This window comes from Mus musculus, chromosome 11, assembly GCF_000001635.26.
Source record: "Mus musculus strain C57BL/6J chromosome 11, GRCm38.p6 C57BL/6J".
NCBI classification, from domain to species: domain Eukaryota; kingdom Metazoa; phylum Chordata; class Mammalia; order Rodentia; family Muridae; genus Mus; species Mus musculus.
In genome coordinates this window covers 17,197,736-17,211,590 of record NC_000077.6, presented here as the reverse complement: position 1 = coordinate 17,211,590, position 13,855 = coordinate 17,197,736, and the positions used below count along the sequence as shown (strand labels likewise).

General features: G+C 41.6%; 2 protein-coding genes across 2 annotated transcripts in view; one reads left to right on the top strand and one right to left on the bottom strand.

The window, feature by feature from the left end:
• The first annotated feature begins 1 nt into the window (after window position 1).
• Pno1 (partner of NOB1 homolog) lies at window positions 2–8,393 on the top strand. The gene is made up of 7 exons (NM_025443.2): window positions 2–278; window positions 454–603; window positions 2,197–2,280; window positions 2,454–2,514; window positions 2,685–2,802; window positions 7,020–7,090; window positions 7,590–8,393. The coding sequence occupies exons 1-7, from the start codon at window positions 84–86 to the stop codon at window positions 7,655–7,657; spliced, it is 747 nt and encodes a 248-aa protein (NP_079719.1). The 5' UTR covers window positions 2–83; the 3' UTR covers window positions 7,658–8,393.
• A 2,817-nt stretch (window positions 8,394–11,210) lies between these two features.
• Window positions 11,211–13,855, bottom strand: part of Ppp3r1 (protein phosphatase 3, regulatory subunit B, alpha isoform (calcineurin B, type I)) — a 41,083-nt gene continuing 38,438 nt past the window's right edge. The window contains exon 6 of the mRNA NM_024459.2: window positions 11,211–13,332. Within this exon, the coding sequence (NP_077779.2) occupies window positions 13,285–13,332 (48 nt within the window). The 3' untranslated portion in view covers window positions 11,211–13,284. The remainder of the gene's footprint in view (window positions 13,333–13,855) is intronic.

Sequence of the window (13,855 nt, the reverse complement as noted above, 5' to 3'; positions counted from 1 at the left end):
CGATTGGTGGAGGCTGGCGCATGCGCTGTACAACCACGCACGTGTTCCTCTAGTCGTACTTGCCGGGATTGATCTTGGCCGAGATGGAGACGCAAAGCACCGGAACGGAGGACGGCTTTACTCCCGTCACGCACAGAGGGGGCCGCCGGGCGAAGAAACGACAGGCTGAGCAGTCGTCAGCGGCGGGACAGGATGGAGAAGCCGGACGCATGGACACGGAGGAGGCGCGGCCGGCGAAGAGGCCGGTCTTCCCGCCGCTCTCCGGGGATCAGCTCCTGGTGGGGATCAGGACGGGACGGGACGGGGCGGGGCGGGGCCCGGGCGTCCAGGTGAAAGGGTCGGTTCTCGGTTTTGTTTTGTTTTGTTGTTTTGGGGGGTTTGTTTGTTTGTTTGTTTTTTCGCCTAGGCCCGCATCTCTCAGTCGCCTCCTGAGTGTGTATGTTTTTATTGCAGACTGGGAAAGAAGAAACGAGGAAAATTCCCGTCCCAGGTAACAGATACACACCGTTGAAAGAAAACTGGATGAAGATATTTACTCCGATTGTAGAACATTTGGGACTTCAGATACGCTTTAACCTGAAATCAAGGAATGTAGAAATCAGGGTAAGGAAGAGGGTAGCCATTTCGTAGCCTACCATTTCGTAGTTTCAGCCTTAATAAAAGTAGACAATGATACACGGTAGTGCCTAAACAAGTGGTAATTGTAGGTACTTTCTTCAGTGTAAGTGCTCTTTTTGGAGGAAACGTGTGCCACTTAGAAAAAAATGTAAATTAATTCCTTTATTTTTTTTTCAGTAGATCTTCGGTGTCAGTGCCAAATTAATTTTCCCATATCACAATGCTTTTATTATGGTATTCTAGCCTCCTCGGCATTCCTAAGGGATAAAGGCCAGACACTTGACTAAGCCTGCCTTTCAAGTAGGAGACCCAGTTGTGTTTGTTTCCCTTTTTTTTGTTTTTTTTTGTTTTTGGTTTTTTTTTCCCCTGCCAGTATCTTTGGTGGCTCTGGTCTCTGGAGAAGGCCACTTTCTCTGCTGTCTTCTTACTTCAGTTCCAGTCAGCTTTCAAGAGAACTCAAGCTCTCTTCAGAAGTTTATACATTTCTGTTCTACTTTAGCTGCCTTGTTTACTGCAGGGTCATTGGTTTGTGTTCTTAGTATTTGCTGATACCATATATCAGATGCACAGTGATAGCTTAACGTATACCACATCATTTGTTCCTTAAGGTATGACATAGATGATATACACCCATAGACATGAGAGTGCTGGAGGATTAGGCAGGGGTGAGAAAACTTAAATCCTAGATGTTCATGGGACTTGCCGAGAGTCATACATAGGGTGAGAGCCAGAGTCTGGGGCTTTGTGGCTTTGTTCTTGTTTTATTTTTGTTTTCTTTCTTTCTTTTTCTTTCTTTCTTTCTTTCTTTCTTTTTTCTTTCTTTCTTCCTTTCTTTTTTTTTTCTTTGAGACTAGGCTTCACTCTGTAGCTCTAGCTAGCCTGGAACTTGGAGAGATCTGAAGGGTATGGGACCTAAAGGCATGTGCTGCCATGCCCTGCTGGGGTCTGGTTTTGGGTGTGAAAATCTGAACACACTTCTGTATGCTTCTAAATTTGTCAAATGTGTAATCTCTTCAAATGGACTGTGTGGGAGACCCAAAGGGATATTTTAGAAATTAGATTTGTGTTTGATTTTTTTTAGTGCCTTAATTTCCTCATTTGTTTACACTATATAATACTCAAGTTGTCAGAGTGAAGCTTAGAGCTAGATGTGTACAGCATATTATTATTACGGTGATGGGCATTCTATGAATAACAGTAGTTTCTGCAGTTCAAGTGATTACTTGTAGATAAGATTCCTACTTAAACTATTCTGATTTCCTCAGTACCAGGCATGTAAGTATTCCGAACTAGACTTGTTGATTTGGGAAACAACAGCATCGAAATGATCCTTTATGGCACAACATGTCCGGCCTGTTGAGGAGAGGCTGCCTTGAGAGTGTGCATAGAACTGCCCAGCTTTGGAGTGGGAGTAGTCTCTGGTACAAATTAAAGAGAGTGCTTTATCCCATATAAACGGGGTCTTACAATACTGGGTGAGGTTGGTTGATGGTAAAGGAAATTATAATAGAAATAATATTTCTAGTATTTGTTAGAATGCTCTCCTTTTCATCACCTCCATATCTCCACTTTTTCCAGACTTGTAAAGACACCAAGGATGTCAGTGCCCTGACAAAAGCGGCCGACTTTGTGAAAGCCTTTGTTCTTGGCTTTCAGGTGGAGGTGAGTGATCTCATGAGACTTCCAGATACTCAGTGTGGACATTTCAATGGTTGGGTCATTTTCCAGACTTTTCGTCTTTTCTTTGTAGCATCTGAGAAGTTCAGTTTTGAAATGCTATCCTTGTTTCTGCCGGGTGTGGACCTGAAAAGGCCTTCATTCCTTTTGTCTTGTAGGATGCACTTGCCCTTATCCGACTAGATGACCTCTTCCTAGAGTCTTTTGAAATAACTGATGGTGAGAACATGTGTGAACAGTCAGCCTTTGTGTTTCTCATTGCATTGTGTTGTGATTGTTGTCTGACAGCTTCAATTGAGCTGTATTACTAATACTTCAGAAAATGTATATTTAGTGTGGCTTAGTAGGAAAAGTTAGTAGCCACCTGATGGCGTGTCTTTCTTCTTTAGTTAAGCCCCTAAAAGGAGACCACCTGTCAAGGGCAATAGGAAGAATTGCTGGCAAAGGAGGAAAAACCAAATTTACCATAGAGAACGTAACACGGACACGGATTGTCCTGGCAGATGTGTAAGTATCTGTTCTTAGGGAAATGACATAATTTATATTTGATCTTATTAGTTTCAGAAAGGTCATAGCTGTTGTATTTGCTGTATTCTATCGTTCCTTCCCTCTGTTGGGATTGAATGTGGAGCCTTGTGCGGTCTGGTCAAGAAGCACCCCTGCTGTATGATGCTGCGTGCGGCCCTACTGTGGGATGCTGCGTGCGGCCCTGCTGTATGATGCTGCGTGCGGCCCTGCTGTATGATGCTGCGTGCGGCCCTACTGTGGGATGCTGCGTGCGGCCCTGCTGTATGATGCTGCGTGCGGCCCTGCTGTATGATGCTGCGTGCGGCCCTGCTGTGGGATACTGCGTGCGGCCCTGCTGTATGATGCTGCGTGCGGCCCGTGCTCCTGTTGTTGGAGCTCTGGTTCTAGGTGAATACTCGCGCTCTGTGGGCATGTGGTTCTAGGTGAATACTCGCCAGCCTTGAAAGACTGATGACTTTGTCAGTAGTCAGTTTTTCCTCAGCAATAAAAGAAATATTTAGAATCACTGTTAAAATAATTTATTACAAGGGGAGATTTTACTTTTAGACAAATCTGATAAGTCATTTTGGGAAATACAAGACGTGGGTGTTTGAGATGCCATCATGAAGCTCTCCTTTTGAATACATATCTGTATTTCAGGTAGGGGACACCTACACCCTTATAGGAAGGGGAGGTGTTGCGTGCTGGGTAAGAACAACCTTCAGTTGCATGTGACTATAAATAAGATGGTGCAGGCTCAGATGAGGATGCAGAGCCGGGAGGACCTCTCTGAGGTTGAGTTGTTCGGAGGTTGGTGTCAGATAGGTGGTAACCTCGAGCTGATCGAATATGAGGATGGCAAATTGCAGTTGACAGAGGATATAAGGATTTTACTTAATGCTATTTTGCTATAATGATCATTATCGAGGCTACATTAATGTAGACATTTTTTATTCTTAAGGGTAACTTTTGTATTATATTGATGGCCCTGTACTTGAAACCAAATGTATTATCATAGTTCTGTTCTTTTATGGACTGGGCCTTCAGAGTCTGAAACATGAGGTCTTTTCTACTAGAAATTTCAAAGACATGGAAATACAATATTTAAAATGGCTGAATGGAGCCTAAAAGACTTTGTTGGTTGAAAAATCCAAAGCTAGAACCCACTTGTAATGGACTTGGGGCTAATTTGTCATTAACTTTGTAATCCACAAATTTAAATGTCTTAGAATTTACTATAAAAGGTGTTTTAAACAGGGTATTTGTGCTCCGCTCCCATCAGTAAAATGAACCTGTCGGCACTGTCAGTCTTATGGGTTGCTCAGCATAGCTCAGTGCCGTGCAGGGTCTGTCTAGTGGGTGGCTGCGCTATGCACATTGCCGTAGCCCCGCCATGCCCACGGTGCTCACCATCAGTCCCTGGGAGTGCATCATTTAATCAGCGCTCTGCTCCAGTGGCCATTGTCTTGTCAGACTTCACAACTTGCTTGTAGCACTGATCTCCAGGAACTCATGTAAATGCCTGCCCAGTATGTATTTAGCATACTGCTTTGAGTTTCTTTGTTCTGTTGGGTACAGCAGTAGGTCCTTGTTTTTATAGCCAAGTAGCATTGTAATTACAGTTGATGGACATCTGAGATGTTTCACTTTGGAGCCATTATGGCCAATGCTGGTGTAAACAGTAATTTGTTGTTACATTTAAAATTTTTTGAGATTATAACTTAATTACATGTCTCCCTTCCCTCTAAACCCTTCAATTGCTCTTTCAATCTTGCGGTCTTTTTAAAAAAAATTGTTCCTGCCTGTATATATGTATATACACAATATATGTTCATACACATATGTTTCTAGATATAAGCTGCTCAATCTGCTTAATGTTACTTGTGTGTGTGTGTGTTTTCAGAGCTGTCCTCTTGGTATTGGATAGCCATTGGTGTGCTCTTCCCTTTGGAAAACTATGTCTCCCACTCTCAGCTTTCCTCGGTTACTTGTAGTTCTTCCTGCGGGGTTGAGGCCCTTTGACTTTTCCTATCTACTTTGGCATGCCCATTGCTGTTGTCCTGCTGTATGTTGGTGAGACTTTATGAGCCAATTCTGATGTTAGGACATGTAATCTCATAGTAACTTCCCTGATCCTCTCGCTATTACAGACTTTCTGTGTTCTTCAACTGTTTCCTGAGTATGGGGGTTTCATAGGTCTATCCATTGGACTGAGCTTCACAACTCACTGGTCGTGGCTTTCTGTAGTGGTCTCTGTCCATTGCACAGACAAGTTCCCTTTATGAGGGGTGAAGACCACACTTACCAGGCTAAGTCTGGTGTTTTTATAAAGTTGTTAGTTTAACATAGTAAAACATGAGCAAGATACAAAATTGAAGACAGTTTGCTTTCTAGATACGTTTGAAATACCAGAGGGGAGATTATGTTGCCTGTGTTTCCTGAGACCTTCATTCATCTAAACAAACACACAGGAGGGCTGGGCCTATGAGCACGTGCCGCATCCATGCTGGGCTTTTCCTGGCTTGATTATGTGCAGGTTTATGCAGGGAACCACAGCTGTTACAAGTTCATGAGCACAACTACCCGGACATGGCCAGAAAGCAGTGCTTTGTGGCAGATTTTCAGCTCTGGCTCTTATGTTCTCTCCATCTCACCTTTCTGGGTGCTCCATAAGTCTCGTGGGGAGGGCAGGTGATATGGGTGTCTGGTTCAGGGCTGAGCATTCTGCAGTTGCTCACTTGCTGCACTCTGACGAACTTGGAGTCTTTGCTTTAGGCACCATCCACTGCGAAAAGAAGCTTCTCTGAGGAGGGCTGAGAGCTGTGCACACATCAGGATTCAGGAGGTGGTGTGTTGCTCTGTGTAGGAAAATATATAGTAGATTCTCCCCAGGCTTTATGGCCTCCCTGGCAAGGTTTTGGCCAAATTTTTAGTGCCAGGTATGAGTTTCATCCTGTGCAACAAACCTTGAATCTAGCCCCATTATATTCGTGAGCCTATCATGCAGGGTTGGTCATTATTGTAAGCTAGTAGGGTTCACAGCTGAGAAAAACCTGGTGGCTTTTCTGGCCTGACAGTGTCACATCTTGTATTACTAGGCAAGCTAGTAAGTAGAGGGGACGCTTCCAGGTGATACCAGCTTGGTGTCTCTGTGTCCTGTGACCAAAGTGTGTGGTGTGTTGAGCAGTAAGATACCACCAAGGGAAATAGAGCCCCATCCAGCAGCCTCGAACTCAGGATCTCACATCTAGCACTGGGCTTTTCATTTGATATTCTTTGGAGTCAGGGAGAAACATTATATCCTAAGTATATGGTGCTGTCTAGTTTCATTTATATATAAACTTAGGAGCTTCTAAAATAGTTTTTCATAGATTTGTGCTGTAATTTTTCAGTCAGCGTTACAGTTCTGGGCACTCTGAGCATCTGCATGGTCTGAGCTTTCTTGATTTCTGTGTCCTTTCCAAATTGTGTCCTCCTCCTCCTCCCCATCCTGATCCCTCAGGATGAAATCCAGGGTCTCACACGGGAGGGATGTGTGCCTCTGAGCTACACCCCAACCCCTAGGTGTCCTCATGACTTGAAAGTTCCTTTCCTGGTGCACAAGGGGAATAATATCTACTTAGTAAAACTCCTTTGAGGGTTATATGAGCAAGCACGGAGGACTTACTGGATGGGAGCCTTTGTTTTGTTCTGTATAATCTGTGTTAGGATGAATGGGTTGTGTGGAGGTAGGGGACAGCCTGAAAGAGGAGAATTAGTTCTCTCCTTCTACCAGGTGGGCCTCCAGGAACAAACATAGGTTGTCAGGCTGGGTGACAAGTACCTTTACATAGGGAGCCATCTCTCCCTGCCTGTGACAGGTAACCTGGGAGTGGTGGTGCATACCTGTGATCTCAGCCCTGAGGCATACTGGAGGATCACTGCAGGTTTGAGGCCAGCCTGATCAGCATTGTAAGAACCTGTCAAGAAAGAAAAAGAGAAAGGAATTCTTATTTTGTTCTTAATTATTTGTATTTTCTGATAATTTCTTTTGTGGGGATATATAATTCCTATGCCACAAATCACTCATTCTAGAAGCGGTTTTAGAATGTTTAGAACACTCTCCACCATTACCCTCACCTGCAGCTCAGGGGCTGGATCTATTGTGATTTTCATTTCCCAGGATTTGATATGGACATGCCTTTTGTGACTAACCTGACTCACTTTACTTCTTTCAGGCACGTTCACATTCTTGGCTCTTTCCAAAATATCAAGATGGCAAGAACAGCTATTTGCAACCTCATCCTAGGTAATAAGAGATTTCTTTGGCATTTTTTTCCTTTGGAAAGATGGGAAACAGAGGAATTCAAGCCATATTTACAAAGCAGCTTTCATATTGATACCAAATAGAAGCTGAAGAATTGGCAAAGAGAAAAACCACTTTACTTGGATTCCATTTGTTAGAGGAGTGAAAGGGTATATTGGGAATATCATTAAATCTCTTGCATTCCTAAGCAAGTACACAGAAAACCCATTCCAAAATAGGTTCTGTAAAATGAGGGCTGCTGAACATAGCCCGTCAACTTGATTGATCTGGTTAATCTAGATCCGGAGTCATAGCAACTTGCTCAGAGGAATTGGCTGTTTTTTTCTAGTGTTCTGGTCTGTCTGTCTGTCTGGCTTGTTTCGAAATAGTCTATTTACAACTGTTTATTTTCCTTAGGAATGCAAAGTATTTGTCTTCTATGTGTGTGTTTCTATGTGTTTTAATATATTTGAATATATAATCTGCTTTTTTTCTTAAACAGGAAATCCTCCATCAAAGGTGTATGGCAATATCCGAGCTGTGGCCAGCAGATCAGCAGATCGGTTCTGATTTTCCATGAACCCTTGAGATGTTCACATAAAACCATGGGAAGAATTTCCCAGCCACTTAGAGCTCAGGTTTCTTCTCAGCTCTCAGCCAGAGCAGAAGCATAAAAGGAAGGTTTAACAGGACTTGTACTCAGCTGCTTCTAGGATAATTTAAATATGATATAATACTGAAAAGTACAGCAGTTTATAAGTGTAAGTAAGCCACACGGGCAGATGCACAGGTTACAACCCTATCAATTAGAGGTAACTGCTTGCTTACAACTCTTTGGTTACAGATTTACAGCTAAACTTATAAACTTTATATAAACTGAAATTTTTAATTAAAAATGAATCACAATTCTTGGTGCCAGGCACTGTGACTATTTCAGGGTTGAGTCATGGCAGAAACTTGCACTATTGAACTATATGTGCTCATCTTTGCACTTCCTGTACAATTTATAAAATGAAAGTCCTGCATCACGTGGCTAATAAATGTTATTTTTCAAATAATTAAAGATGTTAAAATATTTCTCATGTGCAGTAAAAGTAAAAATGTAAAAGAATTCTCCCAAGAAAACTGTTCTCCAAACAGCATATTCTACTAGTGTCTGTGTGTATGAATTTGATTATTTCTTAAATTGTTTTAGAACACATTTCATTAAACATGTAACTTAGATACTACATTCTCATGTTTCTCAAAAGCCTTAACCAAAATATTGTAATGATTGGAGGTCAGTAAATTCAAGCAATAACTAAAAGTAGCAGTCTCTTTTTCTAACATTTTTTTTAATGAGTGTTTCGCCTGCATTTAGGTATGTGTACCATGTATATACCTGGCATTCCCCAGAGGCTAGAATAGTTCATCAGAACCCTAAAACTAGAATTACAGATAAGTTTGTGAATCCCCATGTTTTCTGGGAACTGAACCCAGGTCCTCTGGGAGCTCAGTAAGTACTCTTAACCACTGAACCAGTTCTAAGAGTGTGTTTGAAGATAGCGTATTACTGTGTAGCCCTGGCTAACCTTGAACCCACAGAAACCCTGTTTCTGCCTCCTGAGTACTGGGATTCAGGTTGTATGCCTCCACATCCAACATAGATTTTATTTCTATTATGTGGACAAGTGTGTATTATGCGTGTATGCCTCCCTTGTGTGTAGATGTTCCTTCCCCTGGAGCAGTAGTTGCAGATGGTTGAGCCCCTGGTGTGGGCAGTGGGAATTAAGCTGCAGTCCTCGGGAAGAGCAGCAAGTGCTCACAACACTGAGACATCGTTCCTGCTCCTGACTTTTGAGACAGAATATGGAGTCCAGGCTGGTCTGTAACTCACCGTTTAGGCCAGCTTGCCTCAAACTTGGGTCGGTCTGGTGCCTTAACTTGGCATGTGCCAGGGTTACAAATGTGTGCCGTCATGCTGTTTAGTAACATGTACTTGTGTTAAGCTTGGGTTCCCTCTGGTTAGTGGGAGGTGCTACTGCCCAGACCTTGGCTTTACCATCTACCAACAGGACACTGCTGGAGTGTTTCACCAAAGGAGAATGTTTAGTAGTAGTATCATGCTCTATCGGTTACAGACTTCACAAGTCTGTAGAGCATTTCAGAGATACAGACCCACTCTCACTGTGCCCAGTGAGAGACTCAGATTTGTGATGTACTTTTCTGGGAAGTGAGGTCTATGTTTTTAAAACCTTTCCAAGTGTCTGAAGTGATCCATGGCTAGGTAAGTGTTTGGGTTTAATTCTAAGGAATTCTGAGGCAGATAAGAATGTAATTTTTACCTGAGGAGGTTTAGAGTCTATGTTAAATTGCAGTGTTTGTATCCCTAACTCTTGGATACAAACAAATGAATGAATGCATGCATCTTGCTGGTAGTTAATCTTAACCTGGACTAAACTCCCTTAATATCTTGTGTCAAATAGTGCAGCCAGCCTGAAAGCTGACTTTCTGTGGCACTGCCTGCTGTTGGACTCACCTGTTAGCTGTAAAGCCAGTCCTTTGGATCCTCTGCATCTGTCTTAACTCTTTTACCATGTTTTACTTTTTAATACATTGGCTGGGTTAAAAGCGAAGGGAATTTTCTTAGGTAAAGTTATGGTACAATTTAGATATTCCAGATTTGGGCTTCAACTCTCATGCTACTTAACATTAGTGATAGGGGTGGAAGTTAATGATTGTTGGGTATGTGGGGAAGACTCAATTGTACTGTTCCAAGAGCTACATTGCGATTGGGGCAACACAATTTTACATTTTCAAAGCTTCCGTAGCCAAGTCTGTAAGTTACAAAGTACCTATCATGTGTAAAATATTTGCCTTGGGGAACACCATTGCCTATTTGGCCAAAGAAACCACAATCACCAGTACTTTCAAAGACATGAGCTATAGGGAAGGGAAGGATTGCAGTAGGACTTAGAAGCTCTAAATAGATAGAAGTCTGGAATGTGGGGAGTTTTCGAATAAGGACGCCATTTTCTTTGTACACTCTGAGAACTATCAAGGAAGTAAGTCTTGTCTGCTACACCTTTCTAAAACATTCTGCACATTAAAAACGCTTAAATATAGCTTCCCTCATTACCTACTGTAATTGCTAGATATTAATACAGCTTAACTGTAATGTGCAACCATCATGCAAATGCTGTCTTCAGCAGCTCCATACAAGATTTTAACACTAATTCGATTTCTTCCTGTTGCCCTTGGCACAAACTGTTCTGTGTTTGCCTCTAGAAATGTTAGTATTCCATGGAAGTGGAGCTGACTCACTTAACAGGGCTCATCTATGTTAGAGCATGTTAGATCACCCATTCATCTACAGAATACTTGGGCAGCTTCCAGCCCTTGCCAGATGTAATGCTGCTGTGAACTGAGTTCACTAGTAACAAAGACGCGGCCCAGACCGTCTTTCACACTAATTTTCTTTGCTTTGGGGATGAGAAAGAACAGTAATGTAGCCTCATGCTTATAGCATGGATCTCACTGTGACTTGCATTTGCATTTCCTTAATGACAGTACTATTGAGCCTCATCTCCTGTGTTTTAGGAACCACTTGTGTATCTATACTAATGTCTGTCCAAGTTCTTTGTCCATATTTTAGTTAGGCGTTTTGTAGATATTTGGGTGGGATTACTAAGCCTTTTTCCTATATGGTTTACAAGTCTTTTCTTCTACTCTTAAAAGAATTTTCATTTCACTCTAAATTTTCTCTTCAGATCCTCTAAAGCAGCCACACAATTTAATGCACATGATCTTGAAACTGTTGAATACTTACCATCTTGGTATAAACATACCCACTGCCCTAAAACTCGCTTGAGTGAGGGACATCACTTACTGGGATGAGTATCTCAACCTTGTTACACAGTGCTGAACACACAGGATTTTGTAGTAAAGTGTCAAAAGTAGGTTGGGCATGGTGGTACACACTTTTAAACCATCCTAGCATTGGGGAGGCAGATGCAGGGGGAATCTGTAGTTGTCTGTAGTTCATGGTTCAGAACAACAAAACATTTATCCAAGTTTTTAAAGCCCTAAAAGCATGGACAGGATTATCAACTCTAGTAGCACATCAAAGCTGACACAATACATTCAAGCCAAGTTTCAAATATTTTATTTTCTTACTCATACAGTATGAAGTTCTCTAAAGATTTCACAACATGACATGTATCATGCAGAAGAAAATTTAAACATTCAACATAAACCATGCCCTCCCCACCTCCCTCACACAAACTAAAAAAGAAAACCCCTCATTCCCCAGTAAGGAAATAGTTTGAAATAGTTTGCACTATTTTTTTCCACAACGCCAGCCAAGATATGCACAAGCAAGAGATATAGAAAGCATTTGCTAAAATATTTGTAACAAATAATTATGTACAAAAAAATTCACAAAAGACTAGTTCCCTCTTGAAGCAGAGCACATGGCGGTTGACACTGGGACAGATCAAACCACTGGCTGGGATTGCAAGCCATGTACTGATCCAGAGGGAGAAAGTAGTTACATGGAGTGGAGATTTTCGTTTTGAGTATTAACATTTCCAAAGTTTGGCAACATCATCTTTTTAAATTATGCAGATTATGTAAACAAGAGGTACATTTTAAATTGATCTACATGCAAAACTCCATGTCATGCAGAGACACCAAGCACCGGGGTTTCTCTCACAGACAGAGCCCATGATGTGCAGCACTCAGTTGAAGGGACAGCGGTGGCAGGCAGGTAGACTCAATTTAATATTCTCTCACCTTGATTCAACCCACCCTTTACCATTCATGATTATAAAACCAATTGGTATAGAAAAACTGTGTAGGGAAGACTGCCATATAAAACTAGCCAGAATCTCTTTCTTCCGATCAACAGTACCTTTGCAGAAAAGGGAAGGGATAATGTCAAGTGGTAGGACATGACGCACTTTTATGTCACACAAATCTATTAAATCATCATCCATCACTAGTTGTACGGGCAAAACAAAAATCCATCATGTGCTATCTTGCCGATATCTGGCAGAGAAATTTTAAAGATGTGACTATGGACAAAATCTGCTCTCCTGTGGCGTGTAGATTAGCAAGATACTCCCCCATCTTAACCACAGACGGAATTTTACATAAACATGTGCTCATGAAGTATCAGTTCATTTTTTTAGGTTAACTGTGTCTTTTGAAATGCAGAAGAAAAATGAGTCCATGATTTACAGTTCAGTGACAAGTATTTCACATGGTTTCCCTTGTGTATAATGGAACAAGGATATTTTAAGCCACTGCATGATTACTTTGGGTTTTCTTCACTAAATAATACATTTAAAAAAGTCATGACTGCCTCAGAAAACTTCTGACCTTTATAAAATCACAACTGCTAATTACATTTTCTCAGGGACACTTAATAAAAATAACAGTGACTACTTAAAAAGTATCAGCCTGAAGCAGCCATAGCATATGCAGTTCTATGGACACAAGAACCCACTCTTGGCAACAGCACTGAACTAGACCTCCAACAGAGATGGATTAAACGCTGCTCAGCAATAAGACACAGTCCCTGGAAAGATAGTCAGAGATATAAATAAAGTTACAGACTCGTTACAAAAGTGTAAGGTAAATAATAGGGCATTAACAAATGCTTTATCAATCTCTCAAAGGAGAAAGCACAGAGAAAGGAAAAGAGCTGGCCTAATACCTGGCGCAAATTGTACAATCTTCTATCTACATATAAAACCGTGTGAAATAAAAGTAAGGATGGTTTATGTTCTGCTTGGCACTTTTGTACTCTAACATTTTGTTTCTGAATCAAGTATATTAAATTAAAGCCAACCTACTAAATATATAGAAAGCTACATATATCTATATATAAATATTTACATATGTATATATAGATACTTTCTTGTTATAAAAGATGAAGAAAAATAAATTAAAGAGCCAACCCCTTCCCTTTCTCCACCATACTGATATGCTCTTTCATGCTGCTGTCCTTCAAACTTTAAAGTGCTACACTGAGTTATTGAGAGAGTAGGAGTTCAATAACACTTAGTTGGCTTCATGAGGCTCATGTTGGAAAATGTGGCTTCACAGAGAAAAATACTTCCATTTAAATACACAGAGAGCATTGCTGGACGTCTTGAGCAGATCTTCAGAGATGGAGAAGAAAGCAAAAGTGTTGGGTGGTATTCTTCAAAGAGTCACACATCCACCACCATCTTTTTGTGGATATCTAGGCCACCTACGACCTGCAACAGACAAAACTGTTAAGTAAATCACGTTCCTCTATTTTTTTTTTTTTTTTTTTTGCTGGAGGAAGGGGGTCAACTTGACTCAGGCTAGAATCACCTGGGAAGAGGAACCTTGACTGAGAAAATGCCTCCATCAGATTGGCCACGGGTCAGCCTGTGGAACACTTTTGATTAACGATTGATGTGGGGGGCCCAACCCACTGTGAATGGTGCCATCCCTGGGCAGGTGGGGAGCAAGCCATGGGCAACAGACCAGTTAGCAATAGTCCTCCCAAGCTTCTGAATCAGTCCCTGCCTACAGGTTCCTGCCTTGAGCTCCGGCCCTGATCTCTCTTCACGATGGATTACAACTCAGCTTTTGATCATTGTGTGTTATTAGTCAATAGAAAAGCAGGATACTACTTTACCCAAAAGTGTAATTAAAAATATTATGTTTCTAGATAATCCAGGCTGCATGGTGGGGGGGGGGGGGGGGAATTGAGTCTCCCACTTAATTTTCATACCTTTTCCTCCCTATATA

Bases quoted from the DNA above. Each gene is read 5' to 3' on its own strand.
- Pno1 (NM_025443.2), top strand. From the start codon at position 84: ATGGAGACGCAAAGCACCGGAACGGAGGACGGCTTTACTCCCGTCACG. The intron at 2,803-7,019 runs GTAAGTATCTGT...TACTTCTTTCAG, and splicing joins CGGATTGTCCTGGCAGATGT to GCACGTTCACATTCTTGGCT. The intron at 7,091-7,589 runs GTAATAAGAGAT...TTTCTTAAACAG, and splicing joins TATTTGCAACCTCATCCTAG to GAAATCCTCCATCAAAGGTG.